Here is a 19,781-nt window from a genome sequence, read left to right on the forward strand (position 1 = left end):
AAAAAGAAGAAGAAAGTGAAGAAGATAAGAGAGAGAGAGAGAGAGAGAGAGAGAGAGTGCTGAAGAATACTTACTAGAGAGGGGGAGTGGAAGAGACAGTGTTGATGATATACCCTTAAAATGAATGTGGTTCCTGCACTAAGCTACAGTATTTACAGTTCATGTGTTGTAGCAGTTTTGACGTCGGGCTCACACTTTTAAAAGCTCACGAAGTCCGTGCCATGTAAACACAGTAGTCGGCAGAGAGGCGTGGGTAGAACATGTGTAAAACTGTGGGAAACGAATAGAATGTCTGAATTGCCAAACATATTATTGTTACTAGCAATATCTTCATTATCATCGAGATTAAATGTATCAGTGTCGTCTTCATGTCATAGTTAATAAGAATATCATCACCATCATCTTCACCTTCATCTCCATCTCCATCCTCATTGCTAGCTTCCTCACAGTACTGTCACTATATCAACATCCTGCAAACCCTTTTCTCAGTGTTATGGGGGGGGGGGGATTAAGATCAAGAGTCGTATTCAACATGGCATAAAAGACATAGTAACATCTTATCCACAGAGATTTAAAATACACATTGCACATCAGTAACATCCTCTTGTTTATTATATCCTTTAATACCTATATAGTTTGCTTCAGAAATATGCAGCAGGGTATTTAAGGTGCAGAATAAATCGCGATGGAACAAGTGATACGAAATCTTCAAAATCACTTAAAGTAGGAACCCAAGAAACGGGAAAAGGTGAACGCGGAAGTAGAGCTATAAGTGCCCAGTGAAACAGTCCACGTCTTCACTGTGACCTTCGAAATTCTCGGCTCAAATGTATGTAAAATAAGTGAACACGGCCGTTGCCAGTGAAAAGAAAAATCGAAAAGACTAGAAAAAACTAAGCACAGGAACATATATTATTATTTTCTTTACGCTGAAAATGAAAGGTTGATGATCATAGTAATTGAGTGTCAGCCCGGAGATGTATTGAGCACTGGCACCAGAGAGAGAGAGAGAGAGAGAGAGAGAGAGAGAGAGAGGGATTAAATCAACCATTTGTTTATCTGTTTACTCTGCAGCCAAACGCTTTAGTCCCTGAGGGGGTAGTCATGATTAAATCACGCCACTTCGCTCTGTCCTCCGTTTTTAGGCATTGCTCTTTCCATACCACATCACACTCATTCATTTGTCTCTGTATTCCGTCCTTCCACCATGAAATCAGCCCTAGTAGTAAATTTTGCATCCATTTGGTGTTTTGATCAATATCTTGAGTTTTTAGTGTGGTCCAAAACCTAGGCCATCTATTTTGTCAGTGAGAGGCAGGTGTGAGTTACTGGTGACTGGGTGGGATGGGGAGCGAGGAAGGAGGGTTGAGGAAGCTTCTTTTTACACCCCACCAACCTCTTTCCACCCACCACTCACCATCCCCCACCATCCACCTACCTCTCCCCACCTCCCTCTCTTCCATCATCCACCACCCACCACCCTCGCCTTCCTGTTTTTTTTTTCTCTCTCTCTCTTATTCATGCCTTTAACTCATACAATAGTATTATTTATTATAAACTTCCGTGTAATAAACAACCTCGAAAAAAACAACAGGTCTTTTGCTGTTTGCTTTCCTTTGTACTTTTTTGTACTTTTATTTCTCCCAGTCACCTGCCACTCCTCTCTCACCACTCATCATCCGATTCTACCTCTCTCCCACCGTTCATCGCTTACCCCCCTCTGCTCACATCTTACCTCTCCCCCATTACCAAACACCCACGCATCTCCGTCTACCACACATTCTCCTTAGAGGAATGAACGAATATGTTGGATGTAGATGAACCACAGGGTGTGGCGTACTTGGATTTCTGCAAGGCATTCAATAAAGTCTTACATCAGAGAGTTATAGACGAAACAGCAGCATACAAGTTTAAATGCGCAATCCTTGCATAGTTAACAGGCCTCCTGTCAAATCACTGGAAAAGGATGGTAATGGGCTGGACGATGAATATTCAGACTGGATGTCTGTTATCAGTGGTGTCCCTCAAGGCAGTGTACTGGGACCGTTGCTATTAGGTATTTATGTAGACGGCCTACCAGATATAGTAAACTGCATGCTTAGAAGGTTCACTAATGATGCTAAACTATTCAGTGTTATCGAGTCCGAAATACATACAAATATGTAACAAAACGACAGAAATAGATGTGTGTTTGGTCAGATAAATGACCACTAGAATTCAATAATTCAAGATGCACAAATTTAAACCTAGGGCACAGAACGCACTTCATGCCTACTATAATGAAAAGTACAGCAAAAGGATATAATACCAACAGAAGTTATAAAGATCTAGGTACTGTTATTGAGTCTTGAAGTTCCATGTACACTTAGCTTTAACAGCAAAAAAAAGAAAAAAAGAAAAGCTAATAACTGTTTGGGAATTATTAACAGAACCTTTGTCTCTCTTGATGGTTGTATGCTGATCAAACTTATGTTCCATGGTCAGACCCAGCCTAGACTTAAGGAACTTTGTTCATTCGCCTTTTCAGATTAGATACGAAGCGCCTGGAGAACGTACAAAAACGTTCAACAAGTTTAATTTCAGAGCTGTCAAAGACTATCAGGAGAGACTGCGATCCTGAAAACTTTACTCATTCCACCAACGTCGAGAACGTAATGATATGGCAGAAGTTTGTAAAACCTTGCATGGCATTTTCTCTGATATACTGTGTACAGGAAATATCACGAGAGGCCGCAATTTGGAACTGTAGATGCATTGCAGGCTGGACCTAAGGAGGAACTTTTCTCGAGTCGTATCATTAACAACTAGAATGCACTTTACACTTTCAAACGGAAACTGGACATCAGGTAGATTACCATATATATTAAACTAAGCCACTGCTCCGCTGAACTATGATTAACCATATCGCTACAAGTTGAACAAACAGTTCTTGCAATTACAAAACATACATAAGCTTCAGTATCATAAAAAGATCCAAAATTTGTACAGAACGAACCAGGAATTCTCTCGTTTGTCAAGAGTCACTGATAATCACCCCTTTAAACAAAATTATCATTTGCACGAGTTTTCCTGGGATAAGATTATGTACTAGTATGAGTTATTGTACGACCACAGTGACTGTAGCAGATAAGCAGCTAAAACATATCGACTGCTTGTGTCGGCTTTAGAATGCTGACTTTTCGCTAACTCATCTTTTAGGCCACGAGAGTCCACTCCTATGGCGAATAAAATCATCTTTCGGTAGCAAAACAAAAAGTTACTATTCCTCATGTTCTGTAAGAGGTTTGCAAGACGAGAGGCTTCTCCTGTGTTCAGTAAAACTTTCTGGTGATGGCTTGAATATAACGGTTGAGATTTATCACTTCCTGGAGGGTTATCAAAGTTTTCACATTCTCAGGTATGACGAGTGCACAAAAAACATGTCATACTTGGGGAGAGAGCAGTAGAAATTACTAGGTAGCATACAGGGTTGTAGATGGGGAGATGGATCCATTAGGTTTTAATATCCACAACACAGATGGTTGAGAGGATGGAATGGAGGGGTGTGGACAAAAAACAAAAAAGTTATTCTACAAAGATCATCTCTAAGGAGTTGCTGATGTATGAAATTATTTTCCAAAAAGTTTAATGGTAAAATATAGTTGATTGTTTTTGCCCGGCAGAAATGGGTCATTCCCTCACATCGAATGCTTAGATATGATTGTGTGAAATTAGATAAGCCATAGTTATAAGATAGGAATGAGTCTCCTTGGTTACTAGCCAGATCGACGCTTGAGTGTAACTACATTTCGATATCAGCTGGCCTGGCAAAAAGGGGTTAGAGCTGTGGTTCTCGACCTTACAAGGTGCCCCTCCTCTCAGCGGGTGGTACCCACGGCCACGCCCACCGAATGGTCATAAGCACCCCCACACCACATGGTCATAAACACCAGCACACCACATGGTCATGCACACCCCCACACCACATGGTCATAAGCACCCCCACACCACACGGTCATACACACCCCTACACCACACGGTCATACACACCCCCACACCACATGGTCATAAACACCAGCACACCACATGGTCATACACACCACCTCACCTCTTGGTCATACACGCCACCACACCACATGGTCATAAACACCACCACACCACATGGTCATACACCCCCCCACACCACTTGGTCATAAACACCACCACACCACATGGTCATAAACGCCACCACACCACTTGGTCATAAACACCACCACACCACACGGTCATACACACCACCACACCACATGGTCATACACGCCACCACACCACATGGTCGTAAGTACCACCTTCACTCATGGTCACAGATATCACCATAACCCACAGTCATTAACATCACTCATAATCAGGACATCTGTCTATCTATCTGTTGCCAGACACCTTAATCCCGTAAGAGGTGGCCACAAACAAATCGCCTCCATGTCACCCTGTCCCCTGCCATTTCAGTGCCCTCCCCCCAGCTCACACCCCTCTCTCTCGTATGCCTCTCCATTCCATCCCTCCATCTCATTCTCGGCCTCCCCCTCCTCCTTCCCCACCCATCTCACTCACATACACTCTCCTCTTAATTCTCTCGGTCTCAGTCCTCTCCACATGGCCAAAACACCTCAGCGAATTTCTATTAACGCTTTCTATCGCATCCACATCCACACCACAATTCTTCATCACTTCCTCATTTGTCAGTCTGTCTCTCCATGTAACTCTACATGCTCCTCTCAGATACCTCATTTCAACTGCTCTCACTCTTGTTTCTTTCCAATAAGGTCCAAGCTTCACCTCCGTACGTTTGAGTTTGTATTACAGTACTAACATGCAGCGACTTTTTTACTTCCATGCTCACTCCCCTACTCCTTATCACTGCTTTCAAAGGACCAGCAACCATTCTTCCTTGTTGTAATCGTTCAAGCACTTCATCCTCGAAACTTCCATCCTTACTCATCACACTACCCAAGTACTTAAATGCACTCACATTTTCTATTTCCTCATCATCCAGCCTCATTGTATATTCGGTGACTTCATTTCTCTCGAAAACCATAACTTTACTCTTCCCTACATTCAGCTTTAGATTCCGTTTCTTACACACTCTCCCAAACTCATCCATTAAGTCTTGCAGTTCCCCATCCTCTTCACTTAACAGTACAGTATAATCTACAAACAACAGTACAGGAAGTTTCCAAATGTTGCCCTCTCTCATTCGGGCCGCTCCAACATCCACTTCCCTGCTTTGTACCTCTTTTATAACCCCAGCCATATACAGAATGAACAAGCATGGAAACATGACACATCACGGTTTCTACCCAACATTCAGAGAGAAAAAATCACACAGTGCTCAATCCACACACACTGCAGCCTTAGCACCCTCATACATACTGCTCACAACATTCAACAACTTCCTATTTACTCCAAATATTTATAATATTTTCCACTTTCCTTGTCAATCCACTCTGTCATATGCTTTCTCCAAATCCATGAAGGCCGCATACAACTTCTTTCCCTTCTCTAGAAACTTTTCCACTATAGACCTAAAAATGAATATTTGATTTAGACAACCTCTTCCCTTCCTAAAACCTCTCTTGTTCTTCTCCAACTATTCCTCTGCTATTTTCCTAACTCTGTCAATACGTATCCTACCATATACTTTTCCTATTACACTCAGAAGACAAATACACCTATGATTATCACACACATCGTTTTCCTCTTCTCCGTTATACAGGGGAATATTATACCTGACTTCCAATCCTCCTGAAGTCTACCTTCCTCCCAGGCCAATCTGCACATCCTCCATGTCCATTAACTACACTATCTCCCCCATGCTTCATCATTTCACCACACACACACTATCAGTTCCTGGAGCTTTCCCCATTTTGACTTTCTTCAGTGCTTTCAATTCCTCCATCCTACTGATCTCGTCCTCCGTTCTCACCTCCCTCCTTCTCGCAGCCATACCCCAGCCACTTGTACTCACATTACTTTCATTTTCAGTGTTTAACAGTTTCTTAAATTGTTCTCTCCATTTTCTCACTTTTCTCCCTTCTCCATTAGCAATCTTCCATTTTTATCTTTCACTCCCCAACTAGTTTCTTTATCATCCTGTCTAACTTTCTTGATCTCCAGGAACATTTTCTTACATTCCCTCCACTTTACATTCAGATTCATTACAAATTCCTTATACACTCTCTTCTTACTCTCTCTTACTAATTTTTTCACCTCTCTTCCTCTATACATATAACTCTCTTCCATCTCTCAACTTCCTTCATGCCTCTGCTTACTAAATTCATACTTCTTTTGCGCCACAGCTTGTCTCACCTCTTCATTCCACCATGCTGTTCCTTACCACCCCCCATTCGTCTTCTCTTCATCCCACACACCACCTCTCATGCTAAATTTCTTCTGTGAATATCTTGCATACACCTTCCACCTCCCCCATCTGCTCCAAATCATATTTACCCAGTTGCTCCTCCACTTCTCTCTTATATTGTCTTTTTCCATCCTCTTGCAACCTTTCTACCATCCTTTTTTGGACCACCAGTCCTCCAGTCCCTCCCTCCTATTCCTCCATTGCATTTGAACCTTGACTTTCACCACCACCAAGTGGTGGTCAGAAAGTCCACTCTCCCAACCTCCGTGTGCTCCTGTATCCATTACATACCTCTTCATTGTGTCACACACACATAATCAGTCATTGCCTTCCGTTCATTCAGTTTACCACCCACCCTTCTCATCACTCGCCACGTATAACCGTTGATCTTTTTGTGCCTAGAGAGGGTGCTGGCTATCACCAACCCCCTCCCCTTACAAATGTCTACTAGAGCACTGCTATTCTCATCCACTTCTGCAGGCACACTCCACTTTCCAACTACTCTTTCCACTCTTACATTCCCTACTGTTCCATTCATGTCTCTAATCAAAAACTCTCTCTCATTCCTCTCAAACTTTTCCATGCATGCTTTCGCATTTGCCCAGAACTCTTCTTTCACTTTGCTTGCACCATCTTGCGTTGGCGCGCGCGCGCGCGCGCGCGCGCACACACACACACACACACACACACACACACACACACACACACACACACACACACACACACACACACACACACACACACACACACACACACACACACACACACACACACACACACACACACACACACACACACACACACACACACACACACACACACACACGCCCATGTTTGTAATCCTACTTTCAATCTTACCCACACAGTCCTTTAACCAACTGATCCATACTTTTTTATATTCTCCTTCCATCTCTTGCACACAACAATATGTACTCCCTCTTTTGCCTTTTCATTCTCACCTACTCTCGCGCATATACGCTATCCATTCTCCCACTTTCTCACACTCTCACCTCTTCCATTTAGTTTCAGGTAATACACATATGTCCACTTTTGCATCCTCAAGCACGTGGACAGTCTCTCTCTTTCACCTCGTCATTCGCACCCCGTACATTCCATGTTGCAATCTGTACCATGATATCAGGACATCCTTGTTCATAATCCTCTCTCGTTTGGCCAGCTTCTTAAGAAACGCTTACTAAATAGCAAACATTTTCGGAATACAAAAGATTCATAAGTGTTGGTTCATATTCGTGGTAATTAAAATTATTGCAGTTGAGCAAAGAAAAACGTAAGCGTAAAAAGTCATGTGCTGAAGCAGATTGTGACTGGCATTTGAAGCGGTTGCAGTTTGAAAATTTGTGTAAGAAGAAGAAGAAGAAGAAGAAAAAGCAGAGTGGTAGACTAGTATAATGACCGAAAAGCGGAAACCGATCCTGATTACACCGCAACTTTTTATTGTAAAACTCTGAAAACTGTTTTCTGGTCTACCCTTTGTGTCAGACTTCAGGAAATCGCTACCTTGCTCTCGAGAAGTCTCGAACAAGGAAGAAGAGTGAAAAGAAACTTACTTCACGTTGGTACAAAAACACACACATGCTTCAGAGGTTCAAGTAGAGATAAAATAATGAAGGAATATAGATCTAAAGTTCATCATGACAGACAGACTTATTCAGGCCAGTCGTTGTTTTTCCCTTCCGTCCTCGTTCCCTGCAGGTTGAGAACCATTGGATTAGAGATCTTTGTCTGGTTGGAACAAATGCCCTAAAACATTATATAAAATGTATGAAGATGTAGGAATGGCACAGAGCCAAAAAAAAAAATAATAATAATAATGATAATAATAATAATAATAAGGTAGAACAATTATACGCGCGTGTACCCTCATCCGTACATTTTTTGTAGTATTCTCTCATGCATTAAATGGTTGAGCAATAGTTATACCTTAATCGTATCTGGAAGTTGCCATAGTTAACGGAAGTTATTCACTTTAGAAAAGCGTCTTAAAATGAGGGGGTTAATAAAGGCTCTAACTTACCCTTCCCATTCGAGAAGTATCTCCTGTGGTGAATAAAATCGTCTGGAGAGGAATTCAAGAAGGAGTCTACGTAGAGTGCAACACCTGCGTCTTACGACTGGTATACGACCGAACTTTTGACCTTGCCCTGTAACCTCGACCTTTGATCGACTGCTCTCAGACTTAAATTATTTCACCCATGCCTGACTTTCTCCTCTTCTGTTATGTATGATCCAGATATGATAAAAATGTTTAAGCTGACATTGCCTTGTGATCCTTACTTATTGTTCTCAAAATATAGTAGAAACAGCTGTTCTTTGTCTTTCCTTAAGCCTTTCCACCTACGCGTAAGATGGTTTTGAGTTAAAGAATTAAAACTTTGACCCTGTCCTTTGACCTTTACCTTTGAGCGATTCTTTTCAAAATCAATCAACTTCATCCTCTCCTGACCCCCAACTCATCCTGGAAGTTTGGTCTAACTCAAATCAAATATGTAAAAATTAACCTTTTCCTAATCTGTGATGAATGCCCCTATCAGGGCTATATCTATCGCGTATTATATTCAATGGGTAATGGAACTCCTTTGAGAGAGAGAGGGAGAGAGAGAGAGAGAGAGAGAGAGAGAGAGAGAGAGAGAGAGAGAGAGAGAGAGAGAGAGAGAGAGAGAGAGAGAGAGAGAGAGAGAGAGAGAAAGTAAACTGTTGTGTTTTTTTCGAGCTCGGCAATTGTAAGAACAAAGATGAAGAAGAAAACTTCATTCAAGCTTTCGTTGAGTCATCATTCAAGCCTTCATTGGCTCATCATTCAAGTCTCCGTTGGCTCATCATTCATACCTTCATTACTCATCATTCATATCTTCGTTGAATCATCATTCAAGCCTTCTTTCACTCATTATTCAAGCCTTCATTGGCTCATCATTCATACCTTTGTTGGCTTATCATTCATACCTTTGTTGGCTTATCATTCAAGCCTTCGTTGACTCATCATTCGAGCCTTCGTTCATCCATCATTCATGCCAACTTTTACTTATCTTTCAAACCTCGCTTCACTCATATCAAGCCCTCCTTCATTCATCATTGAATCCTTCCATCACTCATCATTCAAACTCTCGAAATTCTCGTTGCGACGTCACAAGCCCAACATCCACACAAACAAATGTGCATCATATTCCTAATGAGGTAGAAACCATGCTGTTCACTTCGAAGTAATATAAATACTTGTCCATCCATTTAGAGCATCCATCTATCCTTTTTTCCCATAAACGTCCACACCTACTTGGCTTTCCACATCGCGTGCCACACTAAAACTCTCATACGTACCCTTTTTCTACAACCCTATTAATATCCACTGTCTCGCTGTGACCATACCGTCTCAGTCAATAACCTACTCTCTTCGACCATTCAGCCAAAAGGCTTCCTTACTCCACATCTTTCCAGAATCACTTACATTTTCCTATCTTAATCACTCTGCTTAAACCACATGCATTCCTTAAATCTTTAACTGCAAATTTCCTACCTTGCATTGTATTTCAGTTAACGACAGACGATTATGCTACCTACAAGACAGCCGCAGGGCACCAAATATTTTCAAAATTATCAGAGTGATTTTTTTGGTCAATATTATATATATATATATATATATATATATATATATATATATATATATATATATATATATATATATATATATATATATATATTCTTACAATTGATTCCAAGAGATTGGGTGTGCTAAGCCGACTCCGTTACTTCTTTACCCCTGACAATTGTTGACTCTATACAGGGGTTTTATCCGCCCCTGTGTGGAGTACAACTCTCATGTGTGGGGAGGCTCCCCACATACAGCTCTTCTCAATAGGGTGGAGTCAAAGGCTTTTCGTCTCATTAACTCTCCCCCTCTTACTGACTCCCTTCAACCTCTGTCTCTTCGTCGCACTGTTGCATCTTCATCTCTTTTCTATTGCTACTTCAATGGTCACTGTTCCTCTGAACTGTCTGCATGCATTCTTCCACCTCTACGACGGGCTTGTAGCACCCGTCTAGCAGCAAACTCTCACCCCTTTTCTGTCCAACTCTCTAATGCAAGAGTTAACCGTTACTCCCAGTCCTTCATTTATGCAACAGGTCAACTCTGGAACTGTCTCCCTCTGTCTGTATTTCCTGCTTCCTATGATCTCCAGTCTTTCAAACGCAGTGTGCCCAGGCATCTCGAAATGAATGGATCTTGAATTTGGCTCTCTCTTGTATTTTGTTTTTCTCTTGGAGGGAACAGTTTTGCGGGCTCGTTGCCTTTGGTTCCTTCTTCCTCACATAATATATATATATATATATATATATATATATATATATATATATATATATATATATATATATATATATATATATATATATATTATTCATTTTCAAGCGACGGTTTTATTCTGTTCAAACCAACTCATCCCAATCAAAAAGTTAAGAGTCTTATATCTGCTTTCTTTACCCTCGATTTTTAGTGTCTTGCGTTAGAAGAATCTTACCACTTCACCATGAAGGGTCTCCTAAGCTGAATGATCTTGCTCGACGGCGGTAAGAATGAAATATAGAAAACTCATCGCACTGAAGGCTTTTATGAATGGAGGATTATAATTTCTGTCGCGGTGTGTAGACCTTGACGTCATTTACACAATACACTTTGTCTGGGAAGAAAAATTTATATGGTGCTTTAGTGTCAAAACCTTCCAAGGTTGATTCTGGTTGCAGGTGTGTGTGTGTGTGTGTGTGTGTGTGTGTGTGTGTGTGTGTGTGTGTGTGTGTGTGTGTGGTGTGTGTATGTGTGTGTGTGGTGTGTGTGTGTGTGTGTTTGTGTGTGTGTGTGGGGGGGTGTTTTCGCTCTCGTGGGGGCGCGTGTGGGCGTGCGTGCGTGCGTGCTCGTGCGCGCTCACTACCCTCACTTGCTTATTTTTGAGTGAGTATCCCTTTCAAGTGTGGGTTGTGAGGCTGATGGACTTCCGCCTTGTTTACTCTCCTCGCCCTTTGTTCTCTTTAGCTGACATCTCAAGCCACTCCCATCCACTCTCTGGGCCCGGGGACGTCTTCACTTTGTTCTTACCATCTCCTGACGCTATCCTTCAGTTTAAGATGTACTTTTCGAACTGGGGGAGTCAGATATAGAGTTTATAAATTCCCATAACACAAGAAGGCTTTCCTGAGTCCAACAATATCATCTGGTAGAAACAAGAGTAAGCTAAAAAAAAAAAAATGGACATTAGGGGGGTGGGGCGATACATAAGGTATAGCCGGTGATACAGAAGATAGTGACAGCAGACTGGTATGGTGTAGGTTTGGTTATTTGATTGTTTTAGATTGACATTAGCTTGTGTGTCCATCCTACAAACTAAGTACCAAACGGACTTAGCCACGAGTCGCCCCCTTGCCGTTTGTCTACTTTTACTTCCCTGCCCGAACTTGCAGAAATACCGAGCTGATCAAAAAAGCCTTATTATGGCAAGAGCGCATATTCTTCTTGGTCGCACTCGTCTCCATCCCATAGACCTCTGCGTTAGTATTGGCTGGGGTTCCCAAGCACTTTTTACATGCCTCGTAAGACGCCAGGTATGTGAGAGTAGCGAGTGTTTACTTCCTTTTTCTTCTTTCATTTTAGTCCATGTGAATATCCAGGAGAACGGTTGAGAATTAATGCCTATCGACTGCACAAAGGGTCATTAAATTAGACAGTTTTGATAAGTTCTAATTTTCGTTTAGAATAAGACAGCCAACAAGCAAATTTACATCCTCTCACTTGTATTAAGTCAGCATGGACAAGGGAAAAAAATTCCCAACAGTGGGACCGGCCGGTAAGGTCATGATGGGCAGCACTGATTGAGGGTTTTGATCGAGAGAATAGGACAGCGATAGCAGACGAGAAAGGTTTCTTCTTCCCATAAATTATTCTTGTCGAAATTGGTCGGAAAATGGACGATTAAGTTATGGTCAAGTAAAATAACAGACCGAGAAAGCTCCAGATGATCATACTAACAAGCTGGTTTAAAGTTTTCAAAAAGGACTATTCCGGAGACAAGTAGATCAATAAGTCAACTTTGAGACCTTACTTTTTCTCCAATGTGTGGCATGAAGAAGAGCGCGTGTGTGTGTGTGTGTGTGTGTGTGTGTAGTGTGTGTGTGAGGGGGGTGGGGTGTCTGCGTGACTCACACACACGCAAACAGAAGCGTCAAGTCACACATTCATGGACCTCTTCCAATTGGATATTTGCTCAGCATCGAAGGTCCATCTGGTGGCTGCTCAGTGTGGCCTCAACCTCCCTCCCGTGGTGACAACAGTGCTCCACCTGCCTTCGGTCTCGGAAAAATCTTTGTGTAATTTTTGATCGAGTAATCAGTGCTGGGTTTGGGGTCTGGCAGGTCACTTGTTCCCCACCTTGTTCGTGCGGTACAGTCGGGGACAAAAGTTCGCGTAAATTCACCTCTTATACTTCTCACTTTCTTGTGCTGGCTAATATTCCTAAGCTGACAATGGCGTGGTATGTTTCTGGGTTCATAAATGTTTCTTTTCAATAGGATGTGTTAGGAAGGATGGTGACGGACATGCAATATGCGTGAAGTGGGGGCAGTGGAGTAGTATACGAACCATTGTCCCTGATTGTACCTTTGCAGTTTGAATGTGTAATTTGGAAAGATAAACCCTGGAATTCGTGTAGGCAGACCTCTACAGCCAGTGTGTGTGATGTGAAAGAAAAAAAAAAATCCTTAAAGTTACAGAGACCTTGCCAAAGTGAGATGTTAAGAGCTGGTGGAAGTGGCAAAGTTCAGACTGTGTTAACCATCAAGTGACGTAAAAAGCCAGAGAAAATCACCTGGCTGTCAGTGCTTGTGAGTTTGTTTTTCTTGGTGTGATCGTGGGCAGATGTTGAAGGTGGAGGACGGGCGGGGACCTCTGCGGGCCCGGTCTGAGGAGAGGGAGAGACTGCCTCCTCACCCCGCCAGACGTAAACTTAGCATCGCATTTGTAAGTCACAGCCTCAAGTTTGTTTATGGATGAAGACAGTTTCGTTAGCAGATAAGTACATAATATCCTCTGCATTATAGCCTGGTTCATGTAAAGATAGATGTCAACTTACTCCCTTTGGATGCAGTCACCTGTCTTAGGATCGACTTTATTTTCACTGCAGTGCTCTCACTGTGACGAGGGTGTTCTAACTTCTAGACTATCAGGCGCAGCAGATCATGGCTAATTATTTCTAATGTGATTCTCAATGGCTACAATATATCGTCGTGGGTGGGTGGGTGGGTGTGTGGTGGTGATGTTCTCTCACCTTAGCGTAAATCAAAGAGGCGGTTTACGACAGGATGTTTGTGACTGCTGCTACTCAGCTGAGGGCGGCTGCTGGTGTCACTGTATTTTACCTTAAACTGTGATGAACACTCTTGTATTTTATTCTTGCTGTCGCCTTGGGAAGAAAGGGATGGAAGGAATACATTAACCCCTTCACTGCGATGAAAATTTCTATAGGCTATTTTGTTTCTGCTGTCCCCTCGAACAGAAAAGGTTTGGAACAAACCTACAGTAATATCGTTCTCTCTCTCTCTCTCTCTCTCATTCTTATTATTGTCAGGCGATTTTTCAGCTTAGAAGATATCTCGTGTAGTGGGAATTTACCTTTTGCATGATGGTGACGATGGTGGTGATGATTTTAGCATTAAGCCTGAGGAGTGCTTACGTAGTTGCCATAAGAAATACGATGTTTGAGCGTCATATTTGTGCTCGAATATTGAATGTGGAGTTACTTAGAGGATAAGATGATGATGATGATGATTCTTAAGTAGTGTATGTAGTGTTACTGGTATAGATGGGCAGACAATGAACGAACGTTGTAGGCAGCGTGGAGTGGAGGTGCAAATAAGAGTTGTAGCTGGGAGGAATGTAATGAGACGGTTTGATCATGTAAAACAAATGAAAAATTACTGTTGTTGCTGCAGCCCCAGGTTCATGTGGATGTGTATGAAGTGGACCACAAGACACTGGCCACTTCAACCCGGCATTCCCAGAGATCTTTTGTTGAAGTTATGATCAAGTATTGTCTGTTTGTGACACTAAGAAGCGCAAAACGAATACGAATGTAGTGTGGGGTCTGCATTGCACTGCCGCTCCCAGAGAAGCAGTAATGGAAAATAAAGTTTATTCTAGAGAGTAAATAGAGGCGAAGATGATAGGAGAAAAACGATAGGAAGCCTAAGAACGAAGTTGAAAAACAAGTGGAAAAGTAGGCGGACACGAGGGAGGGCGACTGGGACAGGCGAAATGAAATTAATGGTGATAGATTAGGAGGTAGTTTTGTAGGCGCCACCCTATGTGAACAGACAGTTTTTGGCAGTGATTATGGAAGCATGTGAAGTTATAATCCGTGGCTTCGACCTTAAAATGTTGCTCTCAGCTTAATAATGTCGTTCAACGCTAGCTGGAACATTATTCCGAAGTGTGACTCAGACTCTGAAAAAGTTAATATTTTTAGCATATTCATCAGTTCCATCAACTGAATAAAGTTGTTGAACAGTATCCAGAACAACGCAGTCACTAATAAGATTATGGCTACATTTTCTGGGAATACTGATCTTGTGGGATGTATGTGGGTCAGTGTCGTTTTCAGTTAGTGCCACAAGACAGAGTACGTGGGACTTAAACGTGCACACGATACTGTACGCTGCCTTTCCCTTCGCCTTTCCTCTTCCTCCCATTTCTGTTTCGTAAACAAAACTCCCCCCCCCCCCGAGCTTTTGGTAGTAGTGTTCACCCCGTGGATATTCTTACTTGTTTGTTATTCTTCATTTAGCTTTCTCATTGATTAACAAAATCAGCTACTATTTGCCTGAAGTTATTATCATGAGTTCGTTCGTAGTAGCTGAAGGGTTAATCAAGATTGCTTTGACCTTTTAACTTTAATTACTGTCAGGCGGGTAATATTACCTGATATGGGCTGAATAAAAAGGTGCGAAAGTTCGTCCAAAGCAAAGGTGAGTCGAGATATATTTTAAACTTTAGATTACTGGGATTTCCCTCAGCTGAACACAATTATTTATTGTTGGCCCTAATTACGTTCATGCCAGGGAAGGGATTTAATCGAGATCATTTTGAACCCTTTGACTGCCAGGATTGGTTGTGTGGTAGGGTGGAGTGTGGGGGTGTGGGAGTGTGCTGGTTGTGTGGTAGGGTGGAGTGTGGGGGTGTGGGAGTGTGCTGGTTGTGTGGTAGGGTGGAGTGTGGGGGTGTGGGAGTGTGCTGGTTGTGTGGTAGGGTGGAGTGTGGGGTGTGGTAGTGTGCTGGTTGTGTGGTAGGGTGGAGCGCGGGGTGTGGGAGTGTGCTGGTCGTGTGGTAGGGTGGAGTGTGGGGGCGTAGGAGTGTGCTGGTTGTGTGGTAGGGTGGAGCGCGGGGTGTGGTAGTGTGCTGGTCGTGTGGTAGGGTGGAGTGTGGGGGCGTGGGAGTGTGCTGGTTGTGTGGTAGGGTGGAGTGTGGGGGTGTGGGAGTGTGCTGGTTGTGTGGTAAGGTGGAGTGTGGGGGTGTGGGAGTGTGCTGGTTGTGTGGTAAGGTGGAGTGTGGGGGTGTGGGAGTGTGCTGGTTGTGTCGTAAGGTGGAGTGTGGGGGTGTGGGAGTGTGCTGGTTGTGTGATAGGGTGGAGTGTGGGGATGTGGGAGTGTGCTAGTTGTGTGGTAGGGTGGAGTGCGGGGGTGTGGGAGTGTGCTGGTTGTGTGATAGGGTGGAGTGTGGGGGTGTGGGAGTGTGCTGGTTGTGTGATAGGGTGGAGTGTGGGGGTGTGGGAGTGTGGTGGTTGTGTGGTTGGGTGGAGTGTGGGGGTGTGGGAGTGTGCTGGTTGTGTGGTTGGGTGGAGTGTGGGGGTGTGGGAGTGTGCTGGTTGTGTGGAGCAATATCTAGAGAACAGTAACAGGAGTCTTTAAAAACTGGTGTGGAGTGTCATATAGTGGTTTGGCGATGTAGCAACACAGGTATGGTGGTTTTGGTGGTGGTGGTGGTGGTGTGGTACAGTGACGGTTTTGTAGAGTGGTATACGGTGGTGGTGTGGTGTGATAGGGTGGTAAACATGTATGATGGAAATGCAGTATAGTGGCATACTATTATGGTGTGATAGTGACATTGTGGTAGTGTGGTGGCTGCATGGTGTGTTATATGGTGGCGTGATGATGATGTAATATGACGGTGTGGTGATGTGGTGTGATTGAGCATTGTTTTGTGGACTGGTATGTGGTGGTGTTGTGGCGTGATAGGGTGGTGATGTTGCTTGTTGATGTGGTGGTATGGTTGTATGGTGGTGAAGTAATATGGTACGGTATGCGGTAGTATCGTGGTATGATAATGAGGTTGTTTGGTATTATGGTGGCGTGGTAACATAGTGGTATGGTAGCGTGGTGGTGTGATTGGGAGGTAATGTAGTAGTATGATGGTGTGGGAGTATGGTGATGTGGTAGTGATGTGGCAGTATGGTGACGTAGTAGGGTAACTATTTCTTGGTGCCATAAGGTCGTGTGAGAGTATGCTGAAGTAGTGCTGTGTTGGTATAGTGGTGTGCTAGGTTAGTGATGTGGTGGTGTTGTGGAGTTGTGATGTTGTGGTGTGTTAGTGTGGTTATTTAGTGGGATGGTTTATGGCAGTGTGGAGGTGGGATACAGCATAGATGTGAAAGTGTGTTTGTATGATGGGTACAAGCGTGGTGGTATGGTGATGAGGTGGTGTGGTGGTGTGACAAGGTGATAATGTGGTTGAGTGGTAGTGTGGTGATGTAGTGTGGTAGTGGGCTAGTGTGGTGGTGTGGCATGGTGGTGTGGCAGTTGGTGGTGTGGCGGTGTGGTGACGTGCCAATGTGGGGATGTGGTGATGTGGTGTTGTGGTGCTGTGTTAATGCAGTGGTTGGCAGTGTGATGTGGTGAGATGGTGATTTGGTAGTGTGGTGGCGTGAGATGGTGATTTGGTAGTGTGATGGCGTGAGAGGGTGTTGGCGTGGTCGCGCGGTAAGGTGGTGGTATGGTATGGTATGGTATTGCGGTCATGTGGTGATGTGATAGTGTAGTGGTGTAGTGATGTTGTCGAGAGAGGTGCTGAAAGGCCACATGAATGTTATGGTGTTATGGTAGTACAATCATGTGGCGTTGCGATGTGGTAGTTTGAGAGCATAGCGTTCTGGTATGGTAGCGTGAAAGTGTAGCCTGGCATTGCAGAAGTGAGGCGTTGTAATGAAGCACAGTACTGATATAGTGTGGTTTTGTGGTGTGGTATTGTTATTGTGGTAATAAGGTTATGGTGGCAATATAGAGGAGTAGTTGGAGGAGTGTGTGTTGATATGGTGTGGCGTAGTGGGATGTCTTTATCTTTAGATGGTGCTGTATGATAATATTGTGGTGTGGTGTAGGCTACAGAGAACTACAAAGGAATGCAAGCAGCAAAAGAGCTGTTGTTTCTTTCGAGCCCGTTTGGTATAGAGAAGGCCACGACTAACATCTGTTCTGTGAGTCATCTACAAGGACAGCAAAAAAATGATGCTCTGGTGGTGTCGTAGTTGTGGAATGAAAGTTGTGGTGTGGGATAAGTGTGAGGTACTGTGTTGTGGTAGTATGGTGGTGCCGTGATGATGTGCTGAAAATGAAAACGCATATTTCAGCAGTTATAATAATTATGCTGTGGTAGTGTGATGAAAGTGAAGTAAATTTTACATATGATGCTGGTATGCCGGCGTGATGCACAAGTTGTGTGCATTTAGTAATTACATGGTGGTGGTAATGATAGTGCAACAGAAATGAAGTTCTGATGTGCTGATATGGTGGGGTGATGGCAGTGTAGTGTTGTTTACTTATGGTAGGTGTATTGTGATGAAGACGTAGCAAGCCTGAACAGAATCCGGGAAGTAAGACAGTCAGATGGTAGATGCTGTGATGCCACTGGCTTGTTTTTACCGTTTTATTTTTGCCTGACTGAACTAGGTCACCCCAATAACTTGAAAACTAAAGCGTGGTTGCCTTAAAATCAGCAAACCGTATATGTGAAGTAAAATGAGTCTCTGGTACCACTCAGATCATCATTTCAGTTTTACTGCACGTGGCATTCACTGAGCTGAAGGGAGTTAAGGTTTTTCATCTGGTCAGAACAAAGTCGCTATAGTTGTTTGGTATTGATGAGGGTTAGGGTGCACTGGTAGGCGTATGGTTTGTGGTAGTAGTGTATTGGTGGTGTGGTGCTAGTAGTGTTTGTTGTAGCTGTGTGGTGGTGGCGCTGATATGGCAAGAGTGGAGTGCGGACAGTGAGGTAGCCAAATGGTAGCGAGTGTGTGGTCTCCAAGAAACATTTTTAGAATGACGCAACCTTACTTCCATCTTCACCACCACCACCACCACCACCACAGCCACCTGCAGTCACCTAAGCGAGGCTGCAACGCTTCTATAAAATCATTGTTTTTGCAGACAGCATTTTAGCAATGATTATCAACAGGGAAAAAATTAGTTAACTTTGTAAATATAATCAAAGCAACCTCTTCCACCACCACCACCACCGACACCTTAAATTTCACTTAGGTACAACCATAAATCTAACTTTTTTTTTATAAGCTTTTACAGAAATCTACAGGGGATAGGAACATGGAACATTGTAGAACAAAAAAGTCTTCCTCCACGCCACAACCACCACAACCACCACACCACCTTCATTCATTTAGTCAAAGTTGTAGTATTAGGTGTACTGCAATAAATCTATCGATCTCACGTTCTTTTGATTCTTTTTTTTTCACAATCATCTACAAATAAATCCTCGATAATTTTGTAAACGAATGACGGGAGATTCGTCCACACGACCACCTGCACTAATTTTGATAAGGCTGCATCATTTTTGCAACTATTTTTGTTTCTCTCAGAGTCAGTTTATTACAAGGAACTATTGGCAGTTTTGTTTCGTGATACGTCAGACGCTGAGAGTGCTAAAGAAAATAATTTCCGTAAGTACTGCATTGTGTGAGTGTATAGATAGGTTGTAGTGTGTGTGTGTGTGTGTGTGTGTGTGTGTGTGTGTGTGTGTGTGTGTGTAATTCACCGGATCGGTCAGGATCACTTGATGGTCGTGTACGTCAGCTTTTACCCTCCCGGAAGGAAGCCGAGAACTCATATAGTCCGACCTAAGGACAAGGCTGTGACCTTCACACACGCTCACACCCGCCCCCTTGCTCAAAGGGGACAGTAACCACCCATTTCGTCAGTGAAACTTTTCGCAACCTGAGAGAGGCGCGAACTCCCGTCTACCACATGGCAAGCGAGAACGCTACCACTGAGCCAGCGAGCGGTGTGTGTGTGTGTGTGTGTGTGTGTGCGTGTGCGTGTGCGTGTGCGTGTGCGTGTGCGTGTGCGTGTG

The 19,781-nt window shown here is 43.3% G+C and overlaps 1 protein-coding gene across 1 annotated transcript in view; it reads left to right on the forward strand.

Annotated features, from left to right (window-relative positions):
• Positions 1 to 12,677: 12,677 nt before the first annotated feature.
• The window catches only part of LUBEL (Linear Ubiquitin E3 ligase), a 310,315-nt gene continuing 303,211 nt past the window's right edge, over positions 12,678 to 19,781 (forward strand). Inside the window, exons 1-2 of the mRNA XM_080270475.1 lie at positions 12,678 to 12,742; positions 12,944 to 13,391. Of these exons, the coding sequence (XP_080126601.1) occupies positions 13,290 to 13,391 (102 nt within the window). The 5' untranslated portion in view covers positions 12,678 to 12,742; positions 12,944 to 13,289. The remainder of the gene's footprint in view (positions 12,743 to 12,943; positions 13,392 to 19,781) is intronic.

The sequence above is a fragment of the Coenobita brevimanus genome, chromosome 5, assembly GCF_032717465.1.
Source record: "Coenobita brevimanus isolate Jiangsu-jjx chromosome 5, ASM3271746v2, whole genome shotgun sequence".
NCBI lineage: Eukaryota > Metazoa > Arthropoda > Malacostraca > Decapoda > Coenobitidae > Coenobita > Coenobita brevimanus.